Source organism: Danio aesculapii, chromosome 16, assembly GCF_903798145.1.
Source record: "Danio aesculapii chromosome 16, fDanAes4.1, whole genome shotgun sequence".
Classification (NCBI taxonomy): Eukaryota; Metazoa; Chordata; class Actinopteri; order Cypriniformes; family Danionidae; genus Danio; species Danio aesculapii.
The window spans coordinates 24,620,393-24,645,229 of NC_079450.1; the positions used below are offsets into that span (position 1 = coordinate 24,620,393).

Below are 24,837 nucleotides of genomic sequence, written 5' to 3' on the forward strand. Positions count from 1 at the left end.
ATTATATTTAAGGATCCAACAGATTGGAATAATTAACCTGCTACCCCTTCCTCAAAACAAAAAAAAACATGAATTTTAAGATTTTAAAAAATTATGTACTATTATAAGATATACTTCATATTATATCATCTTTACATAAAATTACAAAAAAACTAGTTCATGCTTATTCGAGCTGTTTCTAATACAGTGTCTAGGGTGAAACAGTTAATATCATTATCATCTTATATCATCTTCTGGCTGCTGTTTTCTTTTTTCCTTTAAAAGTTGTGAAAAAAAAAGTGTTTTGGAGTTTTTCTTTTGTTATTTGAGTAAAATTGAATGCAAAACTACATATTATTTGTGGTACTCAGCTATTTAATGCTCTCTGTCTGTATACCCAGCTATGAAGACTTCCACTGCTGAGAAACCCGGAAATGTGAAAACGGTCTATTAGGGTGTCTCAATAAATAAAATAAGACGAAATAAGTGGAAAATAAATAAACAAATAAACTGAAAGAACTGAAAATCTAGATATTTTTTCTATTTGTTTAAATATGTATTTCTAGTCAAGTTCTTAAACATTTCATTGGATAGAAACTGTTAATATCATTCATACATTTTCCTTTGTCTTAGTCCCTTTATTCATCAGGGGTCACCACAGTGGAATGAATCACCAACTTATCCAGCATATGTTTTACACCTTTACAGCTGCAACCCAGTACTGGGAAACGCGAACACACACACACACACTATGGCCAATTTAGCTTATTTAATTCACCTGTACCGCATGTCTTTGAACTGTGGGGGAAACCGGAGCACCCGGAGTAAACCCACATGAACACAGGGAGAACATGCAAACTCCACACAGAAATGCCGAGTGACCCAGCGGGACTCAAACCAGGGACCTTCTTTCTGTGAGGCCACTGTGCTAACCATGAGCCACCGTGCTGTTAATATATTATTTATATATATATATTGCAAGTTTATCAAACATAGAGGTCAGTAGTACACACTATCAATCCAAGCTGTGGAGACATTTTTATTGCTGTATTTTGCAAATAGTTTGGTTTCTTATATGTTATGGAAAATGTTTTTTTGCTAGTTTTTAATTCTGTAATCAAGTTTGAATGAATGAATGAATGTTGGGCGGAGGGCCCTCAAATATTGTTGACAATTGAGGGGCCTTGAAGTCCAAAAGTCGAGTTCTTGCCTCTTGAAAGCAGTAACTGCACCCCCTAGTGGCCGCTATAAAGCAACTGCAGGCTGTGCTGGGCGTGTGCGCGGAGTGGGCAGGCTGATCATCGAGGCTCTACGCTCGGACGTTTTTCGCTTTCATTCACGTCAGATTGATACTCTCAAACCCGGACGTAACCAACGCCTAGTCGCCGGAGAGAAACGGTAAGCTGTTCTTAAACTGTATCATTATTTTATATGATTTCTTATCGATCAAACAGTAGTAAAACAGTACACACTTTAGGCCGGGTTTTAACCGTTGTGTAGTTTTGGTTTGGGTTGGTTTGTGGCCCTCTCAGTAGTGCTAACGCGTTAGCTTAGCCTCGCAGCATCCTGTCGCCTTCATTACACAAAACTTTGATTTATCTACTGCTAACAAATCCCGCCAGGATAAATCTCGCTAATTGTGATCGCCGCAAACTACTGATTTCTTCGTTATTTATTGTAACATTAGTAGCCAGTAACTTGAGGTAGACTTATTTGGTTAAGTGTCTAACTTTATTAGTGGGGAAGAAAGCAGAATTAAACAATTTAATAATAAAACCTGACTTTTACTATCAATAAAGCACGTGTCTTGTTAAGAAAAATCATGAATGAATCAACGACAAACTAATTAATGAGTGTTTTGATGAAGATCTGTTCGTCTTTTGTTTGTCGCGTCCAAAATTAGACTCCAAAATGTGTTTATTAAAAGGAAGAACATTATACAGAATGTCTGATGTTAAAAGTCTTTCACAGACGGTAATAAAGTTGAAAATCGGCGATTATATTGCACGAGTATGACAAAGTGACAAAGTCGAGTCTTCCTCTAAGCAGCGCTAATATGCGGAAGCAAATAAGATCGGACGCATTCTTGTAGATGTCTTTCTGTATGCCTGCCTTTGTCTCTGAAATCAAATCACATCACTTAGGGCTTATTGACAATTCTGGTAAATGCATTCAACCTGCCAAACAGAGGCGACAGTGAACGCCCGAAACAAATGATTCCTGAATGATTCACTCAGAGGCATTTCTGAATCCCATGAGGGCCAATAGCAATTGAGATAACTTGATTTCTAATATGTCTCTTTGCTTCTCTATATAGATGCAGACCATAAAGTGTGTGGTGGTTGGGGATGGAGCTGTCGGAAAGACCTGTCTGCTCATCTCATATACAACCAACAAATTCCCCTCCGAATATGTTCCTACGGTAATGGAGTAAATGGTGGAGGGCTGCGGGTCCGAGATTCAGGGGGAGGGTCACGGTGATCCAATGACTATGTGGAATAATGCCAGATATTATGTGTTGTGTGTAGGGCTGCACGAGATTGGAAAAACTGGACACTGATATTTTATTTTTCTGCAATTATACCGTAAATAGCATTGAATAGTGATTCCATAGCATTTGGAAAGAATCTATATAGTCACTCTTTATTTTAAGGTTTGATTCTTGCTAACAAACCATCAAAATGACTGCTTCAATAAACTCCAAATTTGCTCCTTATGAATATATATTAAGGTAGTTTAGATATTGGGTTAGGGATAAATGTTGTTGGCCCATAAACATTTCCTGCTTGTTATCAAACTATTTTATAACTGTAACAAGAGGCAATTCAATCATAACTTAATGTTAAAACACCTATCATAACATTATTTATTAATATGTGGCTCTTTTTGGATTCTCGGAAGCTATAGAAATTAAAAATGTAAAACAGGAAATATGTTGGGACTATTGTTTTTGTTTACATCCCTCAAAATGGTCTATAGAATAAGATCATGCAGAATATGTAGATTATAAGTACTGATAAGCAGCCAATATTTCAATAACATTAATGCTTATAAGCAACTTAATAGGGAGAGTTGGTCCTTAAAGTGTTATCAAATGTATTAATTTTGATTGATTGATTGAGATGATTCTTTAGGGCAATGAATCATGCATAAAATGTAATAAACAATCTTCAAGCATTGATGAACGCAATAAAGCAACGGTAAATGTGAAATAAACAGTGCATGCTTTATCCTTTTGTAAATTTAAATATAGAAAAATACACTGCAAAGTCAACTCAACATATCATGCATATGTGACTTCACATTGTGATATTGATGCTGAAACGGTATATTGTGCAGCCCTAGCTTTGTGATGGTTTAAATGAGGAGCTTAAGCTCTTATTAGACAAATATAGATACTTCCTTCAGTAAAAGTGCTATACCTTCTTAATTTCACTAGAGTAAAATTATGAAAGTGGTTCTTTTTAATGTACACATGTATTAAAAGTACTGAATGATGCGTGTTTTGTATTTAACAAAAACTAAACCAGAACTTGCCTAAACTTGAGATAACTGATGATACATTCTCGTAATGACTATTCAAATAGACAAAAAAATGCAGACTTCCACACAATCCCTTGTTGTTGTCCCAACGCAAATCGAATAATGTAACTTTATTGTTTTTGCAAATTTAAGAAGATTGAACATAAAATAAGTTGACCCTACAAAAATCTGAGAATTGTGTCGATTCAGTTCATTTTAAATAAATAGACATTTTTTTTATTGTTTTGAGTGTACGTAAACATGTCAAAATGAGAAGATGTGCCATATAGCCTAGTAAAAATGTGTGTTGACAAATATAAACATTCAGTGTTAAACAGATGCCACATAGAGCGAGATGTGTGAAAGTTTTAGACTAATGCTCTTCAAGTGTTTTAATGTTACGTATAGTCTTTTAACTTCCCCATTCGGACATTATTGCACAAAAATAAACGTCCACATTTAAGCGTTTTATACATTGCAGTTAAACAGCTCAACATTTTACAGCAAACTTAATTCATATAATTTCACTGCCATTCATGACCTAAATGTAATATTTATTTACAATAGTAAATACTACAGCCTGGCATTGGTGGTTGTTGTGCCATCAGTTTAGCACAGACTCAAGCTCTGAAGAGCTACCATTGTTTTTGGATAGCTAAATTTTGAAATTGAAATGAAATACAGTTTCCCTCTTAAAAAAGACTTGCTGTCATACAGAGCTCAGCATAATTAAGCACACCTCATTTTGAAAATGAATATTTGTATCCATTTCTCAGTGAAGGCAGTGAATTTTGGTGCATTTAAACAAAACAGATTTATTAAACAGATATATTTATTAAAATATCATTTTAGTCACCAAACATATTTAGAAATTGAAAGATAATACAATTAAATTCAAGCTAAATATTGCAAAAAAAACTTACAACCTACAAATTTCAACCATTTTTTTTCCATTTTTTGTTTCTCTTGATTTTTCCTCTTTTAAATTTGTATTTAATATTTTTCTGTAACATAAATTTGGCTGTACTAGTTTTTGGACCGTTATCTTAAGTTATTTTGTTAGATAAGCTCCAGATTTGGCTTCAGTACTGATTAATCTAATGTATATGCACAAATATGATATTGTATAGCTTCCTATTATATATGAATTTAAAAAATAGCTTGTGAGGGGTGTACCTGCTGAGCACTGTACATGCTGTCTACCACTTGTATTTTGTTGAATTTATGGCTAAACAAATGTAAATCAGTATTTAGTTTCAGATATGAACTGAAGTGTGACGTCCAGTGAATATGAATAAGAGAGGTTTGTGTTTGTTCGCAGGTGTTCGATAATTATGCTGTCACGGTGATGATTGGAGGGGAACCGTATACACTGGGGCTTTTCGACACAGCAGGTAAGCACTGGACATTAATCTGATTTGATTGTCTACTGTGTTCAAGTGGTGATGTCTGATATGTATAGCCAGTTATACAAAAAGAAGATGTGAAAACTGGAAATAGAGCCTCTGCTCATTTCTGTTTGGACATCTTGCCATGCTGAACACATGAAAAAAAAAAAAACAATCAATTCAGTCCAGATCCTCTGACACATTTTATTATTATTTACGGTTTACAACCTAGATAATGTTACATAGTTTGGTAGGTGAATGTGCATTTGAATATTTCTTCAGACAATATTAAACAGATTTTATGGTGTCACGTGGCAGATAAAATCAATATGTTTGTTGCTTGTTGACTGATATGTGTTCAGAAAAACTACATATAAATAAAGTGTAATGGGGTAAAAAGCACATCCTACAATTCTACAGTCTTAGTTGGTGCACTATTGATCAAAGGTTTTGGGTTAGTAAAATGTTTTTTTAAATATTAGCATTGTGGATCAAATCCTGCCTTCTCTGGAGTCAATGGTTCCACGAAGAACCTTTAACATCCCTGCCATATTTCCAGTGCTCAAAATGTTCTCTAGCTATTAAAATGTTGTACACACAATGGAAAAAAACAGGTTTGTTGGGCTACAAAGTTCATTGGGGAACAGAAAATGTTGGTTCTATGTCACTGCGGTAAAAAAACCTTTTGGGAATTTAAATTCTGTGACTGTTGCTGGGCATAAAAAACTTTTAAAAACACTAACGAATTTTACATACACGTATCAATGAAATGTTCATTAATATAATATTGTTTCTAGCTTTTGTGTTTATAATGCATTAGATTTCTCTTCAGTCGTAGCTGTTCTCCGTCTCCTGCTGTTCTACATCTAATATCGAACCAATCAATCAATTGACTCTTGTTTTTGTTTCTCAGGGCAGGAAGACTACGACAGACTTCGGCCTCTCAGCTATCCGCAGACAGACGTCTTCCTTGTCTGCTTCTCAGTTGTTTCTCCTTCCTCCTTTGAGAATGTGAAAGAGAAGGTGCGTGTTAATCAGATGCTTTCTGCTGTTTTACTCATTTAAACTCTCCGCTTTTTCTGATGACTATATTGATTATTGAAGCTCTACTAAACTGAAACTAAACGGTTTTAATCTTCACTTTTACTATTCTTTCATATCTGGTGTGGAGATGTGTGTAGATACATTGTGGTGTTGATACCCATTTCAGCACATGGTGTGTTTCGTACAGTGAGGCTTTAGTGAGACACAGACGTCACAAGTTGTTTAGTGTCATTAACACTCTTTAAGCAGTACCTGATTTTCCTGCTGCACTTGGAGAATTAAGCTCATGTGAATAGATCTGCTTTGTATTTAAATGGATCAATGCATACTTGAAAAGCACACTGTTACACTGTAAAAAAAAAAAAAAAAAAGTTGACTCAACTTAATTTTAAGCCAGCTAGCCGCAGGACTTTTTTGAGTTTACTGAACTTAAATCGAGTCAAGTGCAGTACTTGGGTTGAAAGTTGAGTAAATTTAAAAAAGCTCTGCAGCAAGTTGCCTTACAGTTTTGAGTTGAGTCAATTTTTCTACAGTGTACTGACACGCTTCTAATTTATTTTTTGACTTTCAGATACTCGTTTGTCACTTGTTTTCTTTTCAAATATTTTATTTTCATACATGTCCTATAGGCCTATATGTCCTAATATCACAATGTGAAGTCACATGTGCATGATATGTTGAGTTGACTTTGCAGTGTATTTTTCTATATTTAAATATACAAAAGGATAAAGCATGCACTGTTTATTTCACATTTGTCGTTGCTTTATTGCGTTCATCAATGCTTGAAGATTGTTTATTACATTTTATGCATGATTCATTGCCCTAGAGAATCATCTCAATCAATCAAAATTAATACATTTGATAACACTTTAAGGACCAATTCTCACTATTAAGTTGCTTATAAGCATAAATGTTATTGAAATATTGGCTGCTTATCAGTACTTATAATCTACATATTCTGCATGATCTTATTCTATAGACCATTTTGAGGGATGTAAACAAAAACAATGGTCCCAACATATTTCCTGTTTTACATTTTTAATTTCTATAGCTTCCGAGAATCCAAAAAGAGCCACAAATTGATAATGTTATGATAGCTGTTTTACCATTAAGTTATTAAGCATTGAGCATTGCATCTTGTTACAGTGTTGAAATTGTTTGATAACAAGCAGGAAATGTTCATGGACCAACAACATCATCGCATTGAAATGGTCTAAAGAGATGGATATACAGCAGGGCTTTAGCAGTCTTGAAGAGTTGTAATTTGCATCTAAGGCCTAACAATTATTAAAATAAGAGAAAGTCTTAGATTCCTCAAGAGAAATTTTGATCTTCTGTATTTTGTCATGACTTCCCACTCAAATATCTAAGCCAGTGGTACTAGGGAACCTATGACCCGTGACTCTTTGACGAAATTTTGGGGCTCTCCAGTTGTCTCCCTTCAATAATATTTTAAAGTTTCAAAAATGATAACCTTCACTAGAAATAAGTTTCCTATTGAAAAGACAATTACAATTCCTTTTTATTGTAATTTTTACAGCAAAATTAATAAGAACACACATTTCAACCAATGTGCAGTACTGTGGATTAACTTGAATCGCGACACCAATCCGCTTGTTAAGTGTGACGTCACGCGAAGTGGCCTCCGGGTTCAATCGCTAAATCAAACTGTATGGGGAGACTCATCAAATGGTAATAATAAACGTTTAAAAAGCGATGTAGTACTTTCAAAAATCACGATCGCAATATATAAATCCATACCTAGTAACCAATGGCCAGAAGGTGTTACATTTTTTATAAATTGTTAAAAGTTTGGTATTTGTGATGCAGCAAGTCTAGAGACTGTTGTGTACACCATGATTTTATATAAAATCACTTTAATGTGTGATAGGACTAAAAAGTGGTCATAAAGGAATATTTTCTCAATTCAAATGAGTAGCGGCTTGGACCTGGAAAGAGTATTCCACTACATTTTTATGGTAACCTCATGCATGTAAATTAAAACAACATTCACGAGACGAAATGAAAAAAATGATAATAGGTCCTTTCTTCATTCATGGACTTGCTCAACATGTCAAGCTTCATGTTTGTTTATTTTTGAGTTGTGCATGAACATAAATAAAGGTTTTGTTTAAATATATCGACCATTTTGAGGGATGTAAACAAAAACAATGGTCCCACTTTATTTCCTGTGTTACATTTTTAGTTTCTATAGCTTCAGGGAATCCGAAAAGAGCCACAAATTGATAAATAATGTCATGATAGCTGTTTTAACATTTAAGTTCTGATTGAATTGCCTCCTGAATTACAGTTTTGAAATAGTTTGACAACAAGCAGGAAATGTTCATGGGCCAACGACATGACTAAATTAAAATGGTCTATATATATATATATATACGCGCACCCCCCCACCCAATGGCTCTTTAAAAAAAAACATTTGCCAAAAAATTAAGACAAAAATTTTCTGAGAAATTAAACAAACCTGATATCTGTTTAAATCGAGAACAAATATCATCAGCTTGATCTGAAAAAGTTGTTTCGTTGCGTTAATTTAATTGCCACATACTTGTTCCTGTTTTATTGTAAATCTACTTAATTTTAAGCTATTTTTTCTTTATATATATTTTATATAATTAAATAATTACTTGGCTTTCTAGAATACTTGATTGCTATTTGTCATTTGCAGCTTTCTGTAATTGTACTATTTTAGGCACAACAGTTTAACAGCCTATTAAAGAATTTCTGCCATATCATTTTAATATTATCATGTCCTTCATAATAGAATTCTAATCATAATCAGTTTTTTCACACCAATATATTCATGGATCTTTAAGCATTGTAACGCACTATTGACTTGGAGCATGAATAAACCATTTCCTTGCGTGGAATGTGTTTTGACTGCAGTTTATTTTTGGGTGTAGAACTGAAAGAGGAAAGTTTGAGTGGAAACAGCCAGCACAGATTGATTTGTAAGATAAGGACAGTTCAGTACAGAGATTTCAAGTTTATAATGTCATGTAAGGGAGCCCACAGGAATGTTGATTATTATTTCTGCCTGATTTTATCAAGAATAAACTGATAGTTGCTGTATTTTACAAGCTTCATTATTATTTGTAATATGTACACACACACTGTTGTTTAAACGTGTGTGAGTGGTGAGATTAAGTATTTGAAAGAATATTGTCTATAATATTCTATAATCTGTAATATTTAAGTGATCTTATATTCACCATGGCTGTAGTTAATTCATTTTTAGAAATTATTTAATCAAAAGTGACATTAAAGACATTCATAATGTTTTTTTAGAAGATTTACATTTAAAATAAATGATTTAATTGTGCATAATCAGTTCAATAATTAATACTTGTATTTAACAAAAATGCATTTAATTAAGATAAATCTTTACCTGAATCTAGCTTTTGAGGTTTTGATATTTTAAAATGTATCAAATTAATAATAATAATTACAAAATTTTAATCATTATTTAAAGGGCTAGTTCCCACAAAAATTAAAATGGCCTTTAAGATTACCACTTTTATTTCTCTATTTTTGATCAGATTGGCCGTTCCAGTGTTACACACTTTTTGTCTCTAAATTTGTGGTGATGTTTGTTCTTTTTTAGTTTATAATTTATTTAACATTTTTACATTTTACACACAAATCAAACAACCCTTATACAAATTATAATAGAAAAAAAATATAAATACAAAGTAAATAAATAAATAAATAAATGAAAATAATATTAAAACAAAACAAAACCCAATTACATAAATAATGTAGGGGCAGATGTGTAAATGTTACAATTCGAGTAATGAAAGCTTACAAACTGATGTATTAATATTGTCAAGAGCTAGCATGGGTGATCAGTCTAGATCCAGCTGGAGAGTTTTAACGTAAGAAAAAAGGCCTTCCAAATTTTGATGATGTTTGTTCTTTTAATGCCTTTCCATATCTTACCATCAGTTGTTTTGCTCTCTTTTTCTCAGTGGGTACCAGAGATCTCTCACCATTGTCCACGCACTCCATTCCTTCTTGTGGGCACTCAGGTGGACCTGAGGGATGACAGTAACACTGTGGAAAAACTTGCCAAAAACAAGCAGCGCCCCATATCACCCGAGAGTGGGGAGAAGCTGTCCAGAGACCTCAGAGCTGTCAAATACGTGGAGTGCTCCGCTCTCACACAGGTTAAAAGAGCAGCCGCACACACCTGTGATGACAACCTAACAAATACTCACTTATCACCCACGTGACCTTTGTCTTTTTATCATTTCTTTTTAATAGAGAGGTCTGAAGAACGTATTCGACGAGGCAATTCTCGCTGCCCTTGAACCTCCTGAGACCAAACCCAAGAAGCGCTGCATCCTTTTGTAGGAACACAAGCAGTGGGTGATGCACTCACTCCATCAAGAGAGGCAGAAAAAAAGAAACATGGGGGTTTAAGGTTGGTAGGGCTTGGCTTTGGAGTGGAGATGAGTTATAATTTGGAAAAATCATGGGAACAAAACGGCAAAAACAAAAAAAAAAAACTGTGATACTGGAGGAATTTGGCGACATAAAAAAGGTATTGATAACAAATAAATGCACACTGTGCCTTTCTAAATGTATCTAGAACAACAGAAGAAATTTGAGAACCCTGGAACCAATAATTCCCTGACAAAACAAAGAGTATATCAATAAAAACAAAAGATACAGGTGCACTTTATGCATGTGATGTCTTACAGAACAACATAAAGATCCACTTTAATGCTTTAAGTGTCAGTCACGCATAATCTTCTCCCCAAAAAATGTAATATCTGCGTGACAGTGGCACTAATACATGAGATTAAAAGCTTCAGGTTTTTGACGGCCAACAAAAATGAATGATTTGAAACACTTTCACTGGACACACATCAGGTTCTGTCCGTGACACATGCTTTGCTCTAAAGCCGCACAAGGATGGTTCGCACACAATGCCGATAAACAGCACATTTCATAAAGTGTAAAGCCGAACATGCTGACTGCTCTGATGAACACTTCTGCAGGACTCAGCTATTTGTAACCTGTGGATGGTGTGTGTGTGCTCGCAGTAAGCTGATTTCAGCTTTCTTGAATCTCCTCTGAGCTTTTTGCTACGTTGCAGAATTGCCATTGGCACAAAAGCGATTCTTGACAAATTTGCCTTTTAGTGTTGTTATGGGTTCCGATTTGTGTCTTTTTTTTATTATTATTATCTTTTATATGCCATTCCTAGACACCGGGCTCCCGCAACACCTTTAGGCAGGTTCTGTCGTGTATGTTATTAACATGTACTGGACTGAATTGGGCACAAAAGCAAGCTAACGTGATTATCCTGGGCATTTAATTAGCTCTAATCACTGTGGTGTTGAATTGGAGAGATGCAAAATAAACCGTAATCATTTTAGATATTATAACTATTAAAAACTGTTTTAATGTTGGATCAGAGTGTTATGGCCATAGTAGTCTCAGTCTATGACCACATCCCCTTCTGAGTGACCGGTGTTATATGTGGTTTATAAGAGAGTTTGGAACCTGGATTTTAGTTCGCAAACATTTATTTCTTCTTGTATGAGGCAGACTGTTCCCTTCTTCTGTGGTTCATGCTCCTAGAATCTCTCTTTAAGTGCATTTACTCTCGTGCCATCTGCTGGCCATTTAGAAAACTGAACTTATTTTTATTTTTTCCCCCGTTTTGTTGTCTTTTGAGTATGATGTATTAAATGTATTACTGTTTTTTGTTTCTCTTTTGGGTGAATGAATTTAGTGGTGATATTTTGAAACTTGAGTTTTTTTTAAAAATGACTTTTTATTTTATTTTTTTTGCTAGAGTACCATTTTGATTGTGATTTATGAAAGAAATAACATTTTGAAATATAATATTTTGAATAACCAATCTTAACAGTCGTGTGAGTTAAAAGGAGGAGGTAAACTGATGATGATGGTTTGAAATGTGGCCTTTTTCTTAGTCCTGCGGTGTTTGGAATCTCACTATATTTGTAATAAAATGGAGCGACTGACACACAGATGTATTCTGATTATTAGATGATTGTGAGAGTGTATGGTGTGTGTAAAAAGACATTATATGCAAGCATGTACAATTCAAAAGTTTGGGATCACTTTATTTATTCTTTTAAGGAAATTGTGCATCTATTAAGGATGTAATATTGTTCGAACACTTTATAGTGCACTTATTGAAATACACATTGGAAAAACCCTGGAGAGCCACAGGGGGTTATTACAAGACCTTTGAAATTCTATGACTTAAATTATATTGTGCTCAATGTCAATGAAGTTGCCATGTAAGGTTGTTCACACAATATGTTTAAAAGGGTTAAAGATATTCGCAAAGGTCTTTTAGAAGAAATGAGTTGAAGAATCTATGTTTTTGAAGATCATGAAAACACTTTTCATGAAAATATTAAACAAGTAAATTTTATTTTAAGATTTCTCAATTTATATTGGCCGTCTACTATGTACACTAAAAAAGGCTTTGTTCCACGCAAATGATTTGTGTTGGGACGACATGAACAAATTAAGTTAACTCATTAGTTTTTACTAATTTAAGTGGATTGAACATAAAACAATTGTGTTATCCCAACAAAATCTCAAGAATTGTGTTGTTTCAGCTCATTTTAAATGAGTAGTTTGAACAAGCAACAAAAAATATTATTCTGAGCGTACGACTCTCAATATTATTAATTGATTGGTACATTATTCTTCCTGTTCACTTGTATTGCAAATCATTTTAATAATTTTTTTGCTATTGAGATGAAATATAATTAAGATTAGGGACATATTTTCAGGAGGGTTACAGTCAAAATAATGAATTTCTTTTTTTTTCTTTTTACATTCTTTTTATTGTATTGTTTACAAAAGTACAAATTATAACTTTTACATATGTATACTTTTTATCTTAAACAAAGTTGTAACATCATGTTACTATTATATGTCTAAGAGAACTAAAAAAATACAGAGAAAAGGGGTGGGGAAGAGGAAAAAGAAAGATAAATAAGGGGGGAATTTGAGGTTTTTCTACTAGGGTTCAATCACTGCTCTCTTGTTAAAGTACTCAATAAATAGATTCCATATTACATGGAAATTCTTAGTTTATATAGTTTTATTTATATATATATATATATATATATATATATATATATATATATATATATATATATATATATATATAGTTATTTTTTATGTATTACACAATTAACAAACACAGCCTCTTTCCACATTGGGAATGTCAAACAACTTTATTTAAGGTCATATAGATTATAAAAACAAGACAATGGTAATACACGAGCCTCTATGTAATTCAACAAGCTGAAATGAAACAGCTGAAGCCAGAGAGTTTGCAAAGGGAACTTTCTCTCCAAAAATAACGCCATACAGGCATGATGAACTCAAATAAATAAACACAATCGGCAAAACTGAAAAGAAATTATAAATACAGAAAAAACAGATCGAGCAGTTCTGCGCTAGAGTTTATTGCTAATGCCTCATAGACTAAACTAACATTATTCTCTCACTGTTATTCAGGGATTAATCTCAGCTTTAAGAGCGTTGTCTGAGCGAGTTAGTTAATGGTTTTGTATTTGATGTGTATTTGAGGGTTTTAGGAAATAAGTTCTTTGCATGTTCCAATACAACACTTTGTTTCATAGAAGGTTAACATAATTGGAATGTCATATCTGAACAAAGCTTAAAGTCACCAAAATTGACATGATCCAGGATGTTTTGGATAGAGAAGGCTGTTCAAAATGTGGGCAGTTCGCACTTAGGTCTGGCATGAGATGAGGTGTTTCTGGTGTGGTTGCGTGGTTTTTCCAGGTGTGTCTCATTCTCGGCAGGTGTGTATGAGCACCGTGTTCTTACACTGCTGGCAGCGCACTGAGCAGCACCACGAAAACTTACAGGAGCAGCGCTGAACCACCTCAGCCCGGCCTGCTCGAAAACCTGGGCCACAGCATAGCAGCTCACAACCGTCTGGAGCCAACCGCGAGGTTCCTGGCACATGGAGGCACAATTAGAAACTGCGTGTACAGTGTGATAAACTGGCATGTGAAACTTGATTTTTACCATTACACCGTCGCCCTGCAGTGCCAGGAATGCCGTTGTCTGGGTCCAGTCGGCAGAAATCTGGTGAGGGAGCCAGGTAGACCAGGTCCCGTGTGGCTGGTGGCTTTACTTGGGGGTCCCGTGGAAGGAGAGCTGTGCGAGAGCCCACACGCGTTAGCCGAACCTAAACACCAAGAACAGATGTGACCCTTGATCTTACCAAATTATGTTGCCAAATACACATGTAGAATTCAATGTTTGGGGTCACTAAGATGTTGTTTTGAAAGAAATTATGCCGCTATTAAGCAAGGATGTACTATTCTTCAAAAGTTTAGACTTGGGGTACGCTTTATAGGCCACTCATTGAAATACACATTGGAAAAACCCTGGACTGCCACTGGGGTTTATTACAAGACCTTTGAAGTTTTTATGACTCCCGAATTCCTTCATGTTGTGCCAACACAAATTGTTTAAATTAACTTGATTATTTTACAAATTTAAGTGGATTGAACAGAAAACAATTGTCTCAAAAAATTGTGAGAACTGTTTCAGCTCATTTAAATTAGTTTGAACAAGCAGCAAAACATTTTTTTCAGTGCATTACAATCAATGTCAATAAAGTTACCATGCATGGTTCTTCACCCGATAGGGTTAAAAGGGTTGAAGATCTTCACAAAGGTCTTTTAGAAAGAAATTAGTTAAAAGACTAAGAAAAGAATAAGAGAGTTCAACTTTCTGCAAAAATATTAAGCACAAAGTGCATTTTATTTTAAGATCAAATATTTTAAGAAAGCAAAGAGCAGCTGTGACCCTTGATCTTATTTAGAACAGGGGTACCCAAACTTTTTCTTATGAAGAGCAAAATACCAAACTTGATTGAGGGTGGTGGGCCGAAACTAAATATACCAAACTGTATTACATTAAAGTTGCCATGGTAACTTCATAATTTAATAATATAAAAATAAAATACTTTTATGGTATAAAAATACAATAAATCATTAACAACCTCAATTATAGCTCAATGGAGTTCAATGCTTTTTTTTTATTTACAAAAATAAAAAAAATTTTACTCTATAATGAAATATATGTGTCCTATAAGTGTGGTTTTAGCAATGGGGCACACACATACTGTATATGTGAACATCTAAAAATGTGTTTAAAGGTTTCATGATCCTTTTAAAAAATCTGATAAATTAACAACATTTAATTTAAACATTTATTTTCACTTTGCTTTTTTGTAGTCCATCAGTTAAACAAACATTAGGTTATATTAAAATAGAAGTCATTCACCCAAACTTTCCCCATTATTCTTCCTCTCTTCTCAGATGGGATAAAGGGCCAAATCAAAGGTTACCCAGGGGCCCTAGTTTGGGCATCTTTGATTTAGAAACACAGTTATACTGCTATAAGTTTATATTGCAGCATTACATGTGTCCTTAACATCGAGTGCAAACCCAGAATGCATTACAATAAACACACCCATTTTAGTCAGTGCTTTGGAATTTTCATTCAAAACTGTTTAGACTAATAAAAACATGATTTTGCCGACATGCTATGTGTTCTATTTTCATTCATTCATTAACTTTCTTTTTAGCTTAGTCCTTTTCAAATTTGGGGTCGCCACAGCGGAATGAACCGCCAATTTATACAGCATATGTTTTATGCAGCGGATGCCCTTCCAGCTGCAACCCATCACTGGGAAACATCCACACGCATTCACACATACACTGGACAATTCAACTTACCCAATATTCACTTATAGCACATGTTTTGGACTGTGGGGGAAATTGGAGCACCCGGAGGAAACCCATGCGATCATGGGAGAACATGCAAACTCCACACAGAAATGCCAACTGACCCAGCCGAGGCTCGAACCAGTGACCATCTTGCTGTTAGGCGATCGTGATACCCACTTCGCCACCATGATGCCATGAACCAATTCAAATGGCAAAATTTTATTAAAACAATGAAGATATTCTTTTAGAGATCTTGGTTCTAACTGAAGTGATGTCTCACTCGCACAATCCTCAGATAATATAACCAGGACAGCATTCAATCAAATCAAGTAGCCTAAACAAAGAGTTATCAAAATGTCCAACGTGCGGAATATTTGGAAGTAAACACAGTGAAGTCTAACTCTGAACTAGTTAGAAAGCCAACTTTCTTATGAATGTTTACATTGCCCCTTAAAAACCATGTTAATATAGTCCATGAAAATGAAACATTGGCGCTCTTTCTTCAGACAACAAATCTGATGCTAAAATAAATAACGCTAGCCTGCTGTAATTGATTCACAATGCATTAGAAGCATGCATTTTAAAGGAGTTTCTGTTCAGCAAAAACTCTAAACAAACTTTTTAACAGTAAATAAAAAACTATTTACCATATTGTAAAGTGCTCATTTAGGAAGTATTGCAGATGGTTTTTTTTGCTGATTTTGGCGGCTTTGTTTGCTGTGTATGTAAACGTAAAATCAAATATAAACCAAGCAGAACATTAGATAACAATGATCCAATTATTTACAATAATGATATTCCTTAAATAAAAAATAAACGGGCCATTTTTTGCCTTTGCTATAGCCCCAGGGCTCAATGTGTTCTTAGTCCAACCCTGACTTGTAACACACCTCTGTTGCCCCATCAAAGCGTTCTTTCAGCACAGCACCGACCCGCCGGAATGGAGGCATGACCTTCCAGCATGTTCTAAGCTCGCAGGATCCCGAAACACCATGGCACTTGCACTCCACCTGCATGTTATGGAGGATCGCCTAAACCAGTACGGAAAGAAAACCATATAAACAAGGGGTTGCCCAAACCTGTTTCTTGAGCGACACACACAGTCCTGCAGAGATTTGCACCAACCCAAATTAAACACACGAACAATCTCTTCAAACTTACTAAAAACATCCAGACAGGTATTTTTAAGCTGAAATCTGCAAGACAGTGGACCATCGAGAGCAGCATGAGTCAATATTCAGTTAGATTTTTGATATCAGTATGAGTTTTATGAGCTCGCTTGCCTTCCGTCCTGCTTCATTATTGTGAATGTTCATTAGTGGGCGTCCTGAAGACATGCCTTTAGCTCTCTCCGGCTCGTCCACAAAGGTCTGTGAGAATGCAACGCCGTAGGACAGATTATCAGAGCAGCCTGACCACTGGAAACCTAAGGGTGAGTGAGAAGCATATGTTAGTGTGTGTATTATTGGTGTGCTTTTGTTATCAGGGTGTTTGATTTCTTACCTTCAGGACTGACCCCCCTGACCTTTCGGTCGCAGCCACACCTCTCCAGTTCACCCCTGCTGCAGCCCCGGGTCACTGCCACTGCCACGGCTGCAGATGAGAGAGCGTGGACAAAAGCTGCTTCACGCGTTCCTGAAAGACAACGCAACCAGTCAGGTGTAAACAGCTGTTTTTTTTTTTAAATCTGAATGTATTGATGTAATTAAGCAAAGGGTAATATATGAACGTGGACACTTAATTGGTCTTATATCAGTAATCATCAATGCCATAAACATTCTTAATGTTTACACAAAGACCACCTACAGTACTGTTCAACGCAATATCTGATATACAGTGGCTACGGAAAGTATTCAGATCCCCATAAAACTTTCACTCTACGTTAAATCATTTAAGTTAAACACACGGCACCCTAACCACCAGTTGGAGCTTTATGGCAGAGGGGCCTCTCCTCAGTGCAAGACATATGAAAGCCCGCATGTAGTTTGTTAAAGTGTTGAGAAATAAGATTATCTGGTCAGATGAGACCAAGATAAAACTTTTGGCCTCAATTCTAAGCAGTATCTGTGGAGAAATCCAGGCACTGCTCATCACCGGTCTAATACAGTTCCAACAGTGAAGCATGGTGGTGACAGCATCATGCTGTGGGGGTGTTTTTTTGCTGCAGGGACAGGATGGCTGGTTGCAATTGAGGGAAAGATGAATGCGGCCAAGAACAGGGATGTCCTGGACGAAAACTCCAGAGTCCTCAGAACCTCAGGCTAGGCCGAAGGTTTACCTTCCAACAAGACAATGACCATAAGCACACAGCTAAAATAATGAATGAGTGGCTTCACAACAACTCTGTGACTGTTCTTGAATGGCCCAGCCAGAGCCCTGACTTAAACCCAATTGAGCATCTCTGGAGAGACTTAAAAATGGCTGTACACCAATGTTTACCATCCAACCTAACAAAACTGGAGAGGATCTGCAAGGAGGAATGGCAGAGGATCCCTTAATCCAGATGTGAACAGCTTGTTGGATCTTTCCGAAAAAAGACTCATGGCTGTATGAGATCAATGATTTTAGCAAATGGCTGCAATATAACACAGAGTGAAAAATTTAAGGGGGTATTAATACTTTCCGTACCCACTGTGTACACATATAATTTGTAATTTATAGTTATGTACTTCAGTAAAACTGAAAAGTTTTTATTTTGTTCTGCTAATAAATACTTGAATTAAAGTAAAAATGTAGAAAAATGTTGGAGCATAAAATGAGAAATGGTCTAAATAACAAAAAATGTGCCATGTGTTTAGCTTATATTCATTTTAAACTGCACAATACCAGTGTATTAACTGTAGAAGAGTGAAAAAATCTGAATTTGTAAGAAATCAGCAACAACCCTGATTTTGAATAAGAATTTATAAAAATGAATGTAATTTTGATCATCTGTAAAAAAAGATTAAACAAAATGGTCTAAATGACAATATTTTAATTTGATATTTGATTAAAAGTTATATAACCTTTAAATGAATGAAATTCTAACATTTTCCTAAAACACATACCTGGCAAACCCTGTACAATCACAAAAGCAGACAATTTTCAAGTATTTTGTTTCTATAGCGGTATGTTTTCCCCTGTATTTCTGCTTTAATAATGACAACAGTTTTTTTCTATCAGCAGTTCATCCAAAACTAAGATTTAGCTGTTTTTTTTTTTTTTATTAGTGGAACATTTAAGAATATTTTTACAGCTTTTTTTCACACTCAAATCACCAAGGACCAAAGCTTCAGTAAAATCAGAGCACAATAGTTTTGGGGTTAAACTATTTCTTCAGAATTGACTGAAACAATGATTATTAAGTTTCTTGTTTTAATAAATGTCTTGTTTTATCTACAACTATTTTCATACAACATTTAATTTAGTTTCATATATTTATCACACTCTATACTTGAACCATCACTGTATGCTGTAGCAAAAAAATAACGGCGTAGTCTGTGAGTTATGTTTGTATGTTGTGACATCACTGTAGTAACCTTGGTTCATGACTCGCCCAAACACGTTGATCCCGCGAGGTGTGGTGGAGCAGTTCCAGCGCCGGTTTCTGAACTGATGTTGGCACTACAGCGGAAAAAAACGCAACAAACGGATTTGAGTTTATATATAGAGATATGAAAATGTTAGAGTAGCATCACTTGTACCTTATAAACACTTCTTTTTAAAACCATAACTTTGATTTTTATTTTGGGAAATAATAATCATACATTCTTATAATTAAAGGAGTCTTGTCAGGCATATTTAGAACATCAATTATTTAATGACATATTAAAATGCTCTATTTAAAGAGGGTAGTTCACCCTAAAATTACAATTCTGTAATCATTTATGCACTCTTTTCCTGTCTTTCAAGGATAAATAAATTATGACAGACTTTTCATTTTTGAAGCGATTTTTTGGGAGCGATGAGAAACTGAAAAGCGGGTTGATGGGGGGCCCCCTGATAACTATGCCACTGGTAAGGGGATCTGAGATCAGGTACTTCTCGAGAGCTCCCCTTGGTAAAAGAGGAAAGGGGGAAGATGGGGTGGATGAGAATTTCTTTGGGAAACGAAGATAAGGGAGAAGTTTTAGACAGGCTTCTTATAGTGAGTTTGGATTAATCTGATTGGCTTACTAATCAATCATATGATGTGCTCCTCTCGAAATTAAGCTGCGGTCACACTTGAGCAGGGGTGGCGAACCCTATTCCTGGAGATCTACCTTCCTGCAGATTTCAGTTGCAACCCACATCAAACACACCTGCCTGTAATAATCAAGTGCTGTTCAGGTCCTAGTTAATTGGTTCAGGTGTGTTTGATCAGGGTAGGAGCAGAACTATGCAGGTAGGTAGATCTCCAGGAACAGGGTTGAGCACCCCTGCACTAGAGTTTGAGCTTGCAAAATTCTGTCGTACAGCACTGCGAAAAGGGGCGAGATTAAACAAGATGATTAGACATAAAAAATAGAGAGGTCATGTTTTGATCCTCGATTGGTCTCACGCAATCATATGATGTGATTTTGCAGGTCAGAGTTCACCACCATGCTTGAACTTTGCACCGCAGCAAACTGCGAAACTTGACGCATGACCTTACGTTTCCGGTCTGACACATTCGTGTGCATATGAATGAAGGTCTATGGGGAAAAAACTCCAGTGTGAACGCAGCTTAAAGCTGCGGTCACACTGGGCCTTGTGTGTGTAAAATTCTGTCGTACGGCGCTGCGAAAAGGGGCGGGATTAAACAAGATGATTAGACATTTAAAAAAGCGAGTGATAGCTCCATGTTTTAAATTTCTGTCCAGAGAGGTTCTGTTTTGATCCTTGATTGGTCTCACGCAGTCAAGTGATGCGATTTCGCAGGTCAGAGTTCACCAAGCTTGAACTTTGCACCGCAGCGACATGCGTAACTTAACGCATGACCCCACGTTTCCGGTCTGACGCATTCGCGTGCGTATGAATGGAAGTCTATGGAAGGAAAAGCCCAGTGTGACCGCAGCTCGAGTTTGTGAAACTTCACTTAAAATTAATTATTGAGGTGCAGCTGATCACAGAGACATGTAACATACAGTTGAAGTCACAATTATTAGCCCCCTTTTGTTTTTTTTTCCTTTTTCAAATATTTCCCAAATCAGTGTTTCCCAACCCTGTTCCTGGAGGCACACCAACAGTACATATTTTGGATGTCTCCCTTTTCTGACCCATTAACTTCAGGTATTGGAGTTTCTTCTGATGTTATGATAAGTTGATTCAGGTGTATTTAATTAGGGAGAGGTTGAAAATGTGTACTGTTGGAGTGCCTTCAGGAACAGGGTTGGGAAACACTGTCCCAAATGATGTTTAACAGAGCAAGGACATTTTCACAGTATGTCTGATAATACTTTTTCTTCTGGAGAAATTCTTATTTGTTTTTGTTTTATTGTGGCTAGAATAAAAGCAGTTTTAGATGTTTTAAAATCCATTTTAAGGTCAAAATTATTAGCCCCTTTAAGCTATATTTTTTTATAGCCTACAGAACAGACCATCGATATACAATAACTTGCCTAATTACCCTAACCTGCCTAGTTAACCTAAGTAACCTAGTTAAGCCTTTAAATGTCACTTTAAGCTGTATAGAAGTGTGTTGAAAAATAACTAGTCAAATATTATTTACTGTCATCATGGCAAAGATAAAATAAATCAGTTATTAGAAATGAGTTATTGAAACTATTATGTTTAGAAATGTGTTGAAAAAACAGAAATTGGGGGGAAAAATAAACAGGGGGGTGTATAATTCAGGGGGGCCAATAATCCTGACTTCAACTGTATGTTTTAATCCCAGTTCATATGCAAAAAAACTTCTGTGGACATGTGTAAATACATGCTATTATAGAAACATGGCGCCTGTCAATCAATTTAGGGATTGACACGTTGACACGTGGTGAGCCTCAAAATCACTGGTATTTGGATCCTATTTTAACATCAGTAAATAAAAAAACAAATTGTTGTCTTTATATCACTCCAGTATGGACACGCTATACATGCACACAGTTCTGTCCAAACAGCTTACAAAAGCTGATTTTCATCATAGGTGCCCTTTAAAGTACCATAGTAGTAGTAGTAGTAGTAGTATATAACGTTTATAATTAAAATTTAGTTGAAGACACTTAGCCTTTACTCTTTACTAATTGACATTCAAAAACAACTGATAAATATTTTCTGATGTATAAAAGTCTGACTGTATACCCAGGCCTTCTGCTAACAATATATCAGCATGAATCTTAACCATCATGTCCTTGAATAAATGATCATTAAATACTCATTGTGTGCTGTTTTCTCTCACTTCCTCAATGACCATCTCTGAAGCCTTTCGCACGGACTCCATGACCTCCCCCCGCGCCCGACACACCCCGACCTGGCCTGGAGACAAACCCCTCAGACGTCCACATGGCTCTGCACCAGACACGGGACGTGAGCGGGACAGACGTGCCAGAGAACTGCAGAAACAGGTACAACAACATGGACGACATATCAAATACAGGATGGGGAAATCTAATAGTGTAGACAGAGGACTTAAAGGATGTCATTTCGTTAATGAATGCTGGGATAGGTCAACAGAAGAGAGGGAAATATGTCACCGTCTTTTACAAGTTATGGCATAACAAACAAACGCTTTCACACAAGCCAACTTACAGCCAGTTGGTTGCCATGGCGAGGTGGGCTGCCCATAGCAACAGCAGGAGGAGTCGTCCCGTGAGAGTCACAGAGAAGACTGTTGGCATCAGATTGCCTGTCTGTCTGTCTGTCTGTTCAACTCTATACTGCTTTCTTTCCTACAGCAGTGTCTGTGACGTTGGGGATGTTCCCCTCATATCTGTTCAAAGTAGTAGAATGGAAAATTTTATTACAGAATGTGCTTAACATATATTTAATAGTGAAATTATATATATATTTGCATTATCTGTAAAATACATAGTTAATATTACACAATATAATATTATATTTAAGATATACATTATTATATGTACTAAATTTAATACATGTAATATATATATACAGTTGAACTCAGAATTATTAACCTCCTTTTGATTTTTAAATTTTTTTTTATTTTATATTTCCCAAATGATGTTTAACAGAGCAAGAAAATTTTTACAGTATGTCTGATAATATTTTTTCTTCTGGAGAAAATATTATTTGTTTTATTTCAGCTAGAATAAAATCAGTTTTTAATGTTTTTAAAAACATTTTAAGGTCAGAATTATTAGCCCCTTTAAGCTATATTTTTTTCGATTGTCTACAGAACAAACCATCATTATACAATAACTTGCCTAATTACCCTAACCTGTCTAGTTAAACTAATTAACCTAGTTAAGCCTTTAAATGTCACTTTAAGCAAAATATCTAGTCAAATATTATTTACTGTCATGGCAAAGATAAAATAAATCAGTTATTAGAAATGAGTTATTAAAACTATTAATTAAAATGATTAACTAGATTTGTCAGTACTGAAACCAAATCTGGAGCTAATCTAACAAAATAACTTACGATAAAGGTTCAAAAACTAGTACACCCAAATTTATATGTTAGGGAAAATTACTAAATAACATTTTTAAAGATAGCAATAGTCAAGAGAAACAAAAAACATATAGAATTTTGTTGAACTGTTGTAGTTTGTCATTTTTTTTGCAATATTTTGTATGAATATATCTGTGTAATAAATCTGTTTTATTTAAATGCACCAAAATCATTGCCTATATTCACTGAGAAATGGATACAAATTTTCATTTTCAATATGGGGTGTGCTCAATTGTGCTGAGCAATATATATATATATATATATATATATATATATATATATATATATATATATATATATATATATATATATATATATATAAATATAAATATATAAATAAACAGTTGAAGTCAGAATTCAGAATTATTAGCCCCCCTGTTTTTTCCCTAATTTCTGTATAATGTAGAGAATTTTTTTTCAACACATTTCTAAACATAATAGTTTTAATAATATTTTTCAAGACACTTCTATACAGCTTAAAGTGACATTTAAAGGCTTAACTAGGTTAATTAGGTTAACTAGGCAGCTTAGGGTAATTAGGCAAGTTATTGTAAAATGATGGTTTGTTCTGTAGACTATAGAGAAAAAAATGTAGCTTAAAGGGGCTAATAATTCTGACCTTAAAATGGTTGTTAAAAAATTAAAAACTGCTTTTATTCTATTTTATTTTATTTTATTCTAGCCGAAATAAAACAAATAAGAATTTCTCCAGAAGAAAAAATATTATCAGACATACTGTGTAAATTTCCTTGCTCTGTTAAACATCATTTGGGAAATATTTAAAAAAAAAAAAAAATAAATAAATAAAATCAAAGGGGGGTCTAATAATTCTGACTTCAACTACATATATATATATATATAATGTGCATTTAATTATAAAATATATAAATATATAAATATTCTGGGATCAGAATATAATTTTATTTATTTATTTATTTATTTATTTGCTTAATGAGCATAATAAAAATCTATTAGATAGCCTTTGCGATGTAAAGGTGTGATAGTATCAAATGTGATATTTCTAATAATCTAATAGACAAATCTCGTCAGTTATTACAAAAAGCAAGAGATAAACTTTTACCAGTTTGAGGTCCGAAAGGCTCCAAAAATGTCCTGTTGATGATACGTACAAACGGAGTCCAATTTATCATCAGCTCGATCTATTGTAATTACTTCCACTTTTGTTTTGAAGATAAAATGCCTCTAAGCTGTAATCTTATTGTCACACACAGAGAGATATTCATCTTATGGCATGCTCATCCATAACAAAACAGAATCTATATCTCGTTTTGCTTGAGTGTATGACTCGGGGGTGGAAAAATGATTACTTATACAGATAAAATGATAAGATGTTCCATTTTTAAAGAATTAACTCACCAAAAAATTATCAAAATTCCTAAAAATCGTTTATGTTCCATTTAGATCAGTATAAGTTCTAAAAAGTTGCCATTTCAATAATCCAATTTGTCCACCAAATGAGCAAATCCAAAGGTTTTGAAAAAAAAAAGTGTGGCTGAAGTGATGGTTGTGGGGTTTTAAAGGCA

The 24,837-nt window shown here is 34.9% G+C and overlaps 2 protein-coding genes across 2 annotated transcripts; one reads left to right on the forward strand and one right to left on the reverse strand.

Moving 5' to 3' along the window:
- Positions 1–1,267: 1,267 nt before the first annotated feature.
- On the forward strand, positions 1,268–11,949 carry cdc42l (cell division cycle 42, like). Its single transcript, XM_056474926.1, has 6 exons — positions 1,268–1,377; positions 2,297–2,401; positions 4,823–4,895; positions 5,803–5,912; positions 9,920–10,117; positions 10,215–11,949. Exons 2-6 carry the CDS (start codon positions 2,297–2,299, stop codon positions 10,302–10,304), a joined length of 576 nt encoding a protein of 191 aa, XP_056330901.1. The 5' UTR covers positions 1,268–1,377; the 3' UTR covers positions 10,305–11,949.
- Positions 11,950–13,160: 1,211 nt separating this feature from the next.
- wnt4b (wingless-type MMTV integration site family, member 4b) lies at positions 13,161–24,777 on the reverse strand. The gene is made up of 9 exons (XM_056475226.1): positions 24,375–24,777; positions 22,412–22,592; positions 22,062–22,215; positions 19,243–19,327; positions 17,228–17,359; positions 17,008–17,150; positions 16,615–16,755; positions 14,010–14,172; positions 13,161–13,937 (listed from the first exon to the last, which is right to left on the reverse strand). The coding sequence occupies exons 2-9, from the start codon at positions 22,498–22,500 to the stop codon at positions 13,768–13,770; spliced, it is 1,077 nt and encodes a 358-aa protein (XP_056331201.1). The 5' UTR covers positions 22,501–22,592; positions 24,375–24,777; the 3' UTR covers positions 13,161–13,767.
- Between the last annotated feature and the right edge of the window lie 60 nt (positions 24,778–24,837).

Coding starts and splice junctions, on each gene's coding strand:
- wnt4b (XM_056475226.1), bottom strand. CDS start 22,500: ATGCCAACAGTCTTCTCTGTGACTCTCACGGGACGACTCCTCCTGCTG. Junction 17,360..19,242: donor TGGGCGAGTCATGAACCAAG/GTTACTACAGTG, acceptor GTTGTCTTTCAG/GAACGCGTGAAGCAGCTTTT. Junction 13,938..14,009: donor TGCAGGGCGACGGTGTAATG/GTAAAAATCAAG, acceptor TCCATGTGCCAG/GAACCTCGCGGTTGGCTCCA.
- cdc42l (XM_056474926.1), top strand. CDS start 2,297: ATGCAGACCATAAAGTGTGTGGTGGTTGGGGATGGAGCTGTCGGAAAG. Junction 2,402..4,822: donor CCTCCGAATATGTTCCTACG/GTAATGGAGTAA, acceptor GTTTGTTCGCAG/GTGTTCGATAATTATGCTGT. Junction 4,896..5,802: donor GGGGCTTTTCGACACAGCAG/GTAAGCACTGGA, acceptor TTTGTTTCTCAG/GGCAGGAAGACTACGACAGA.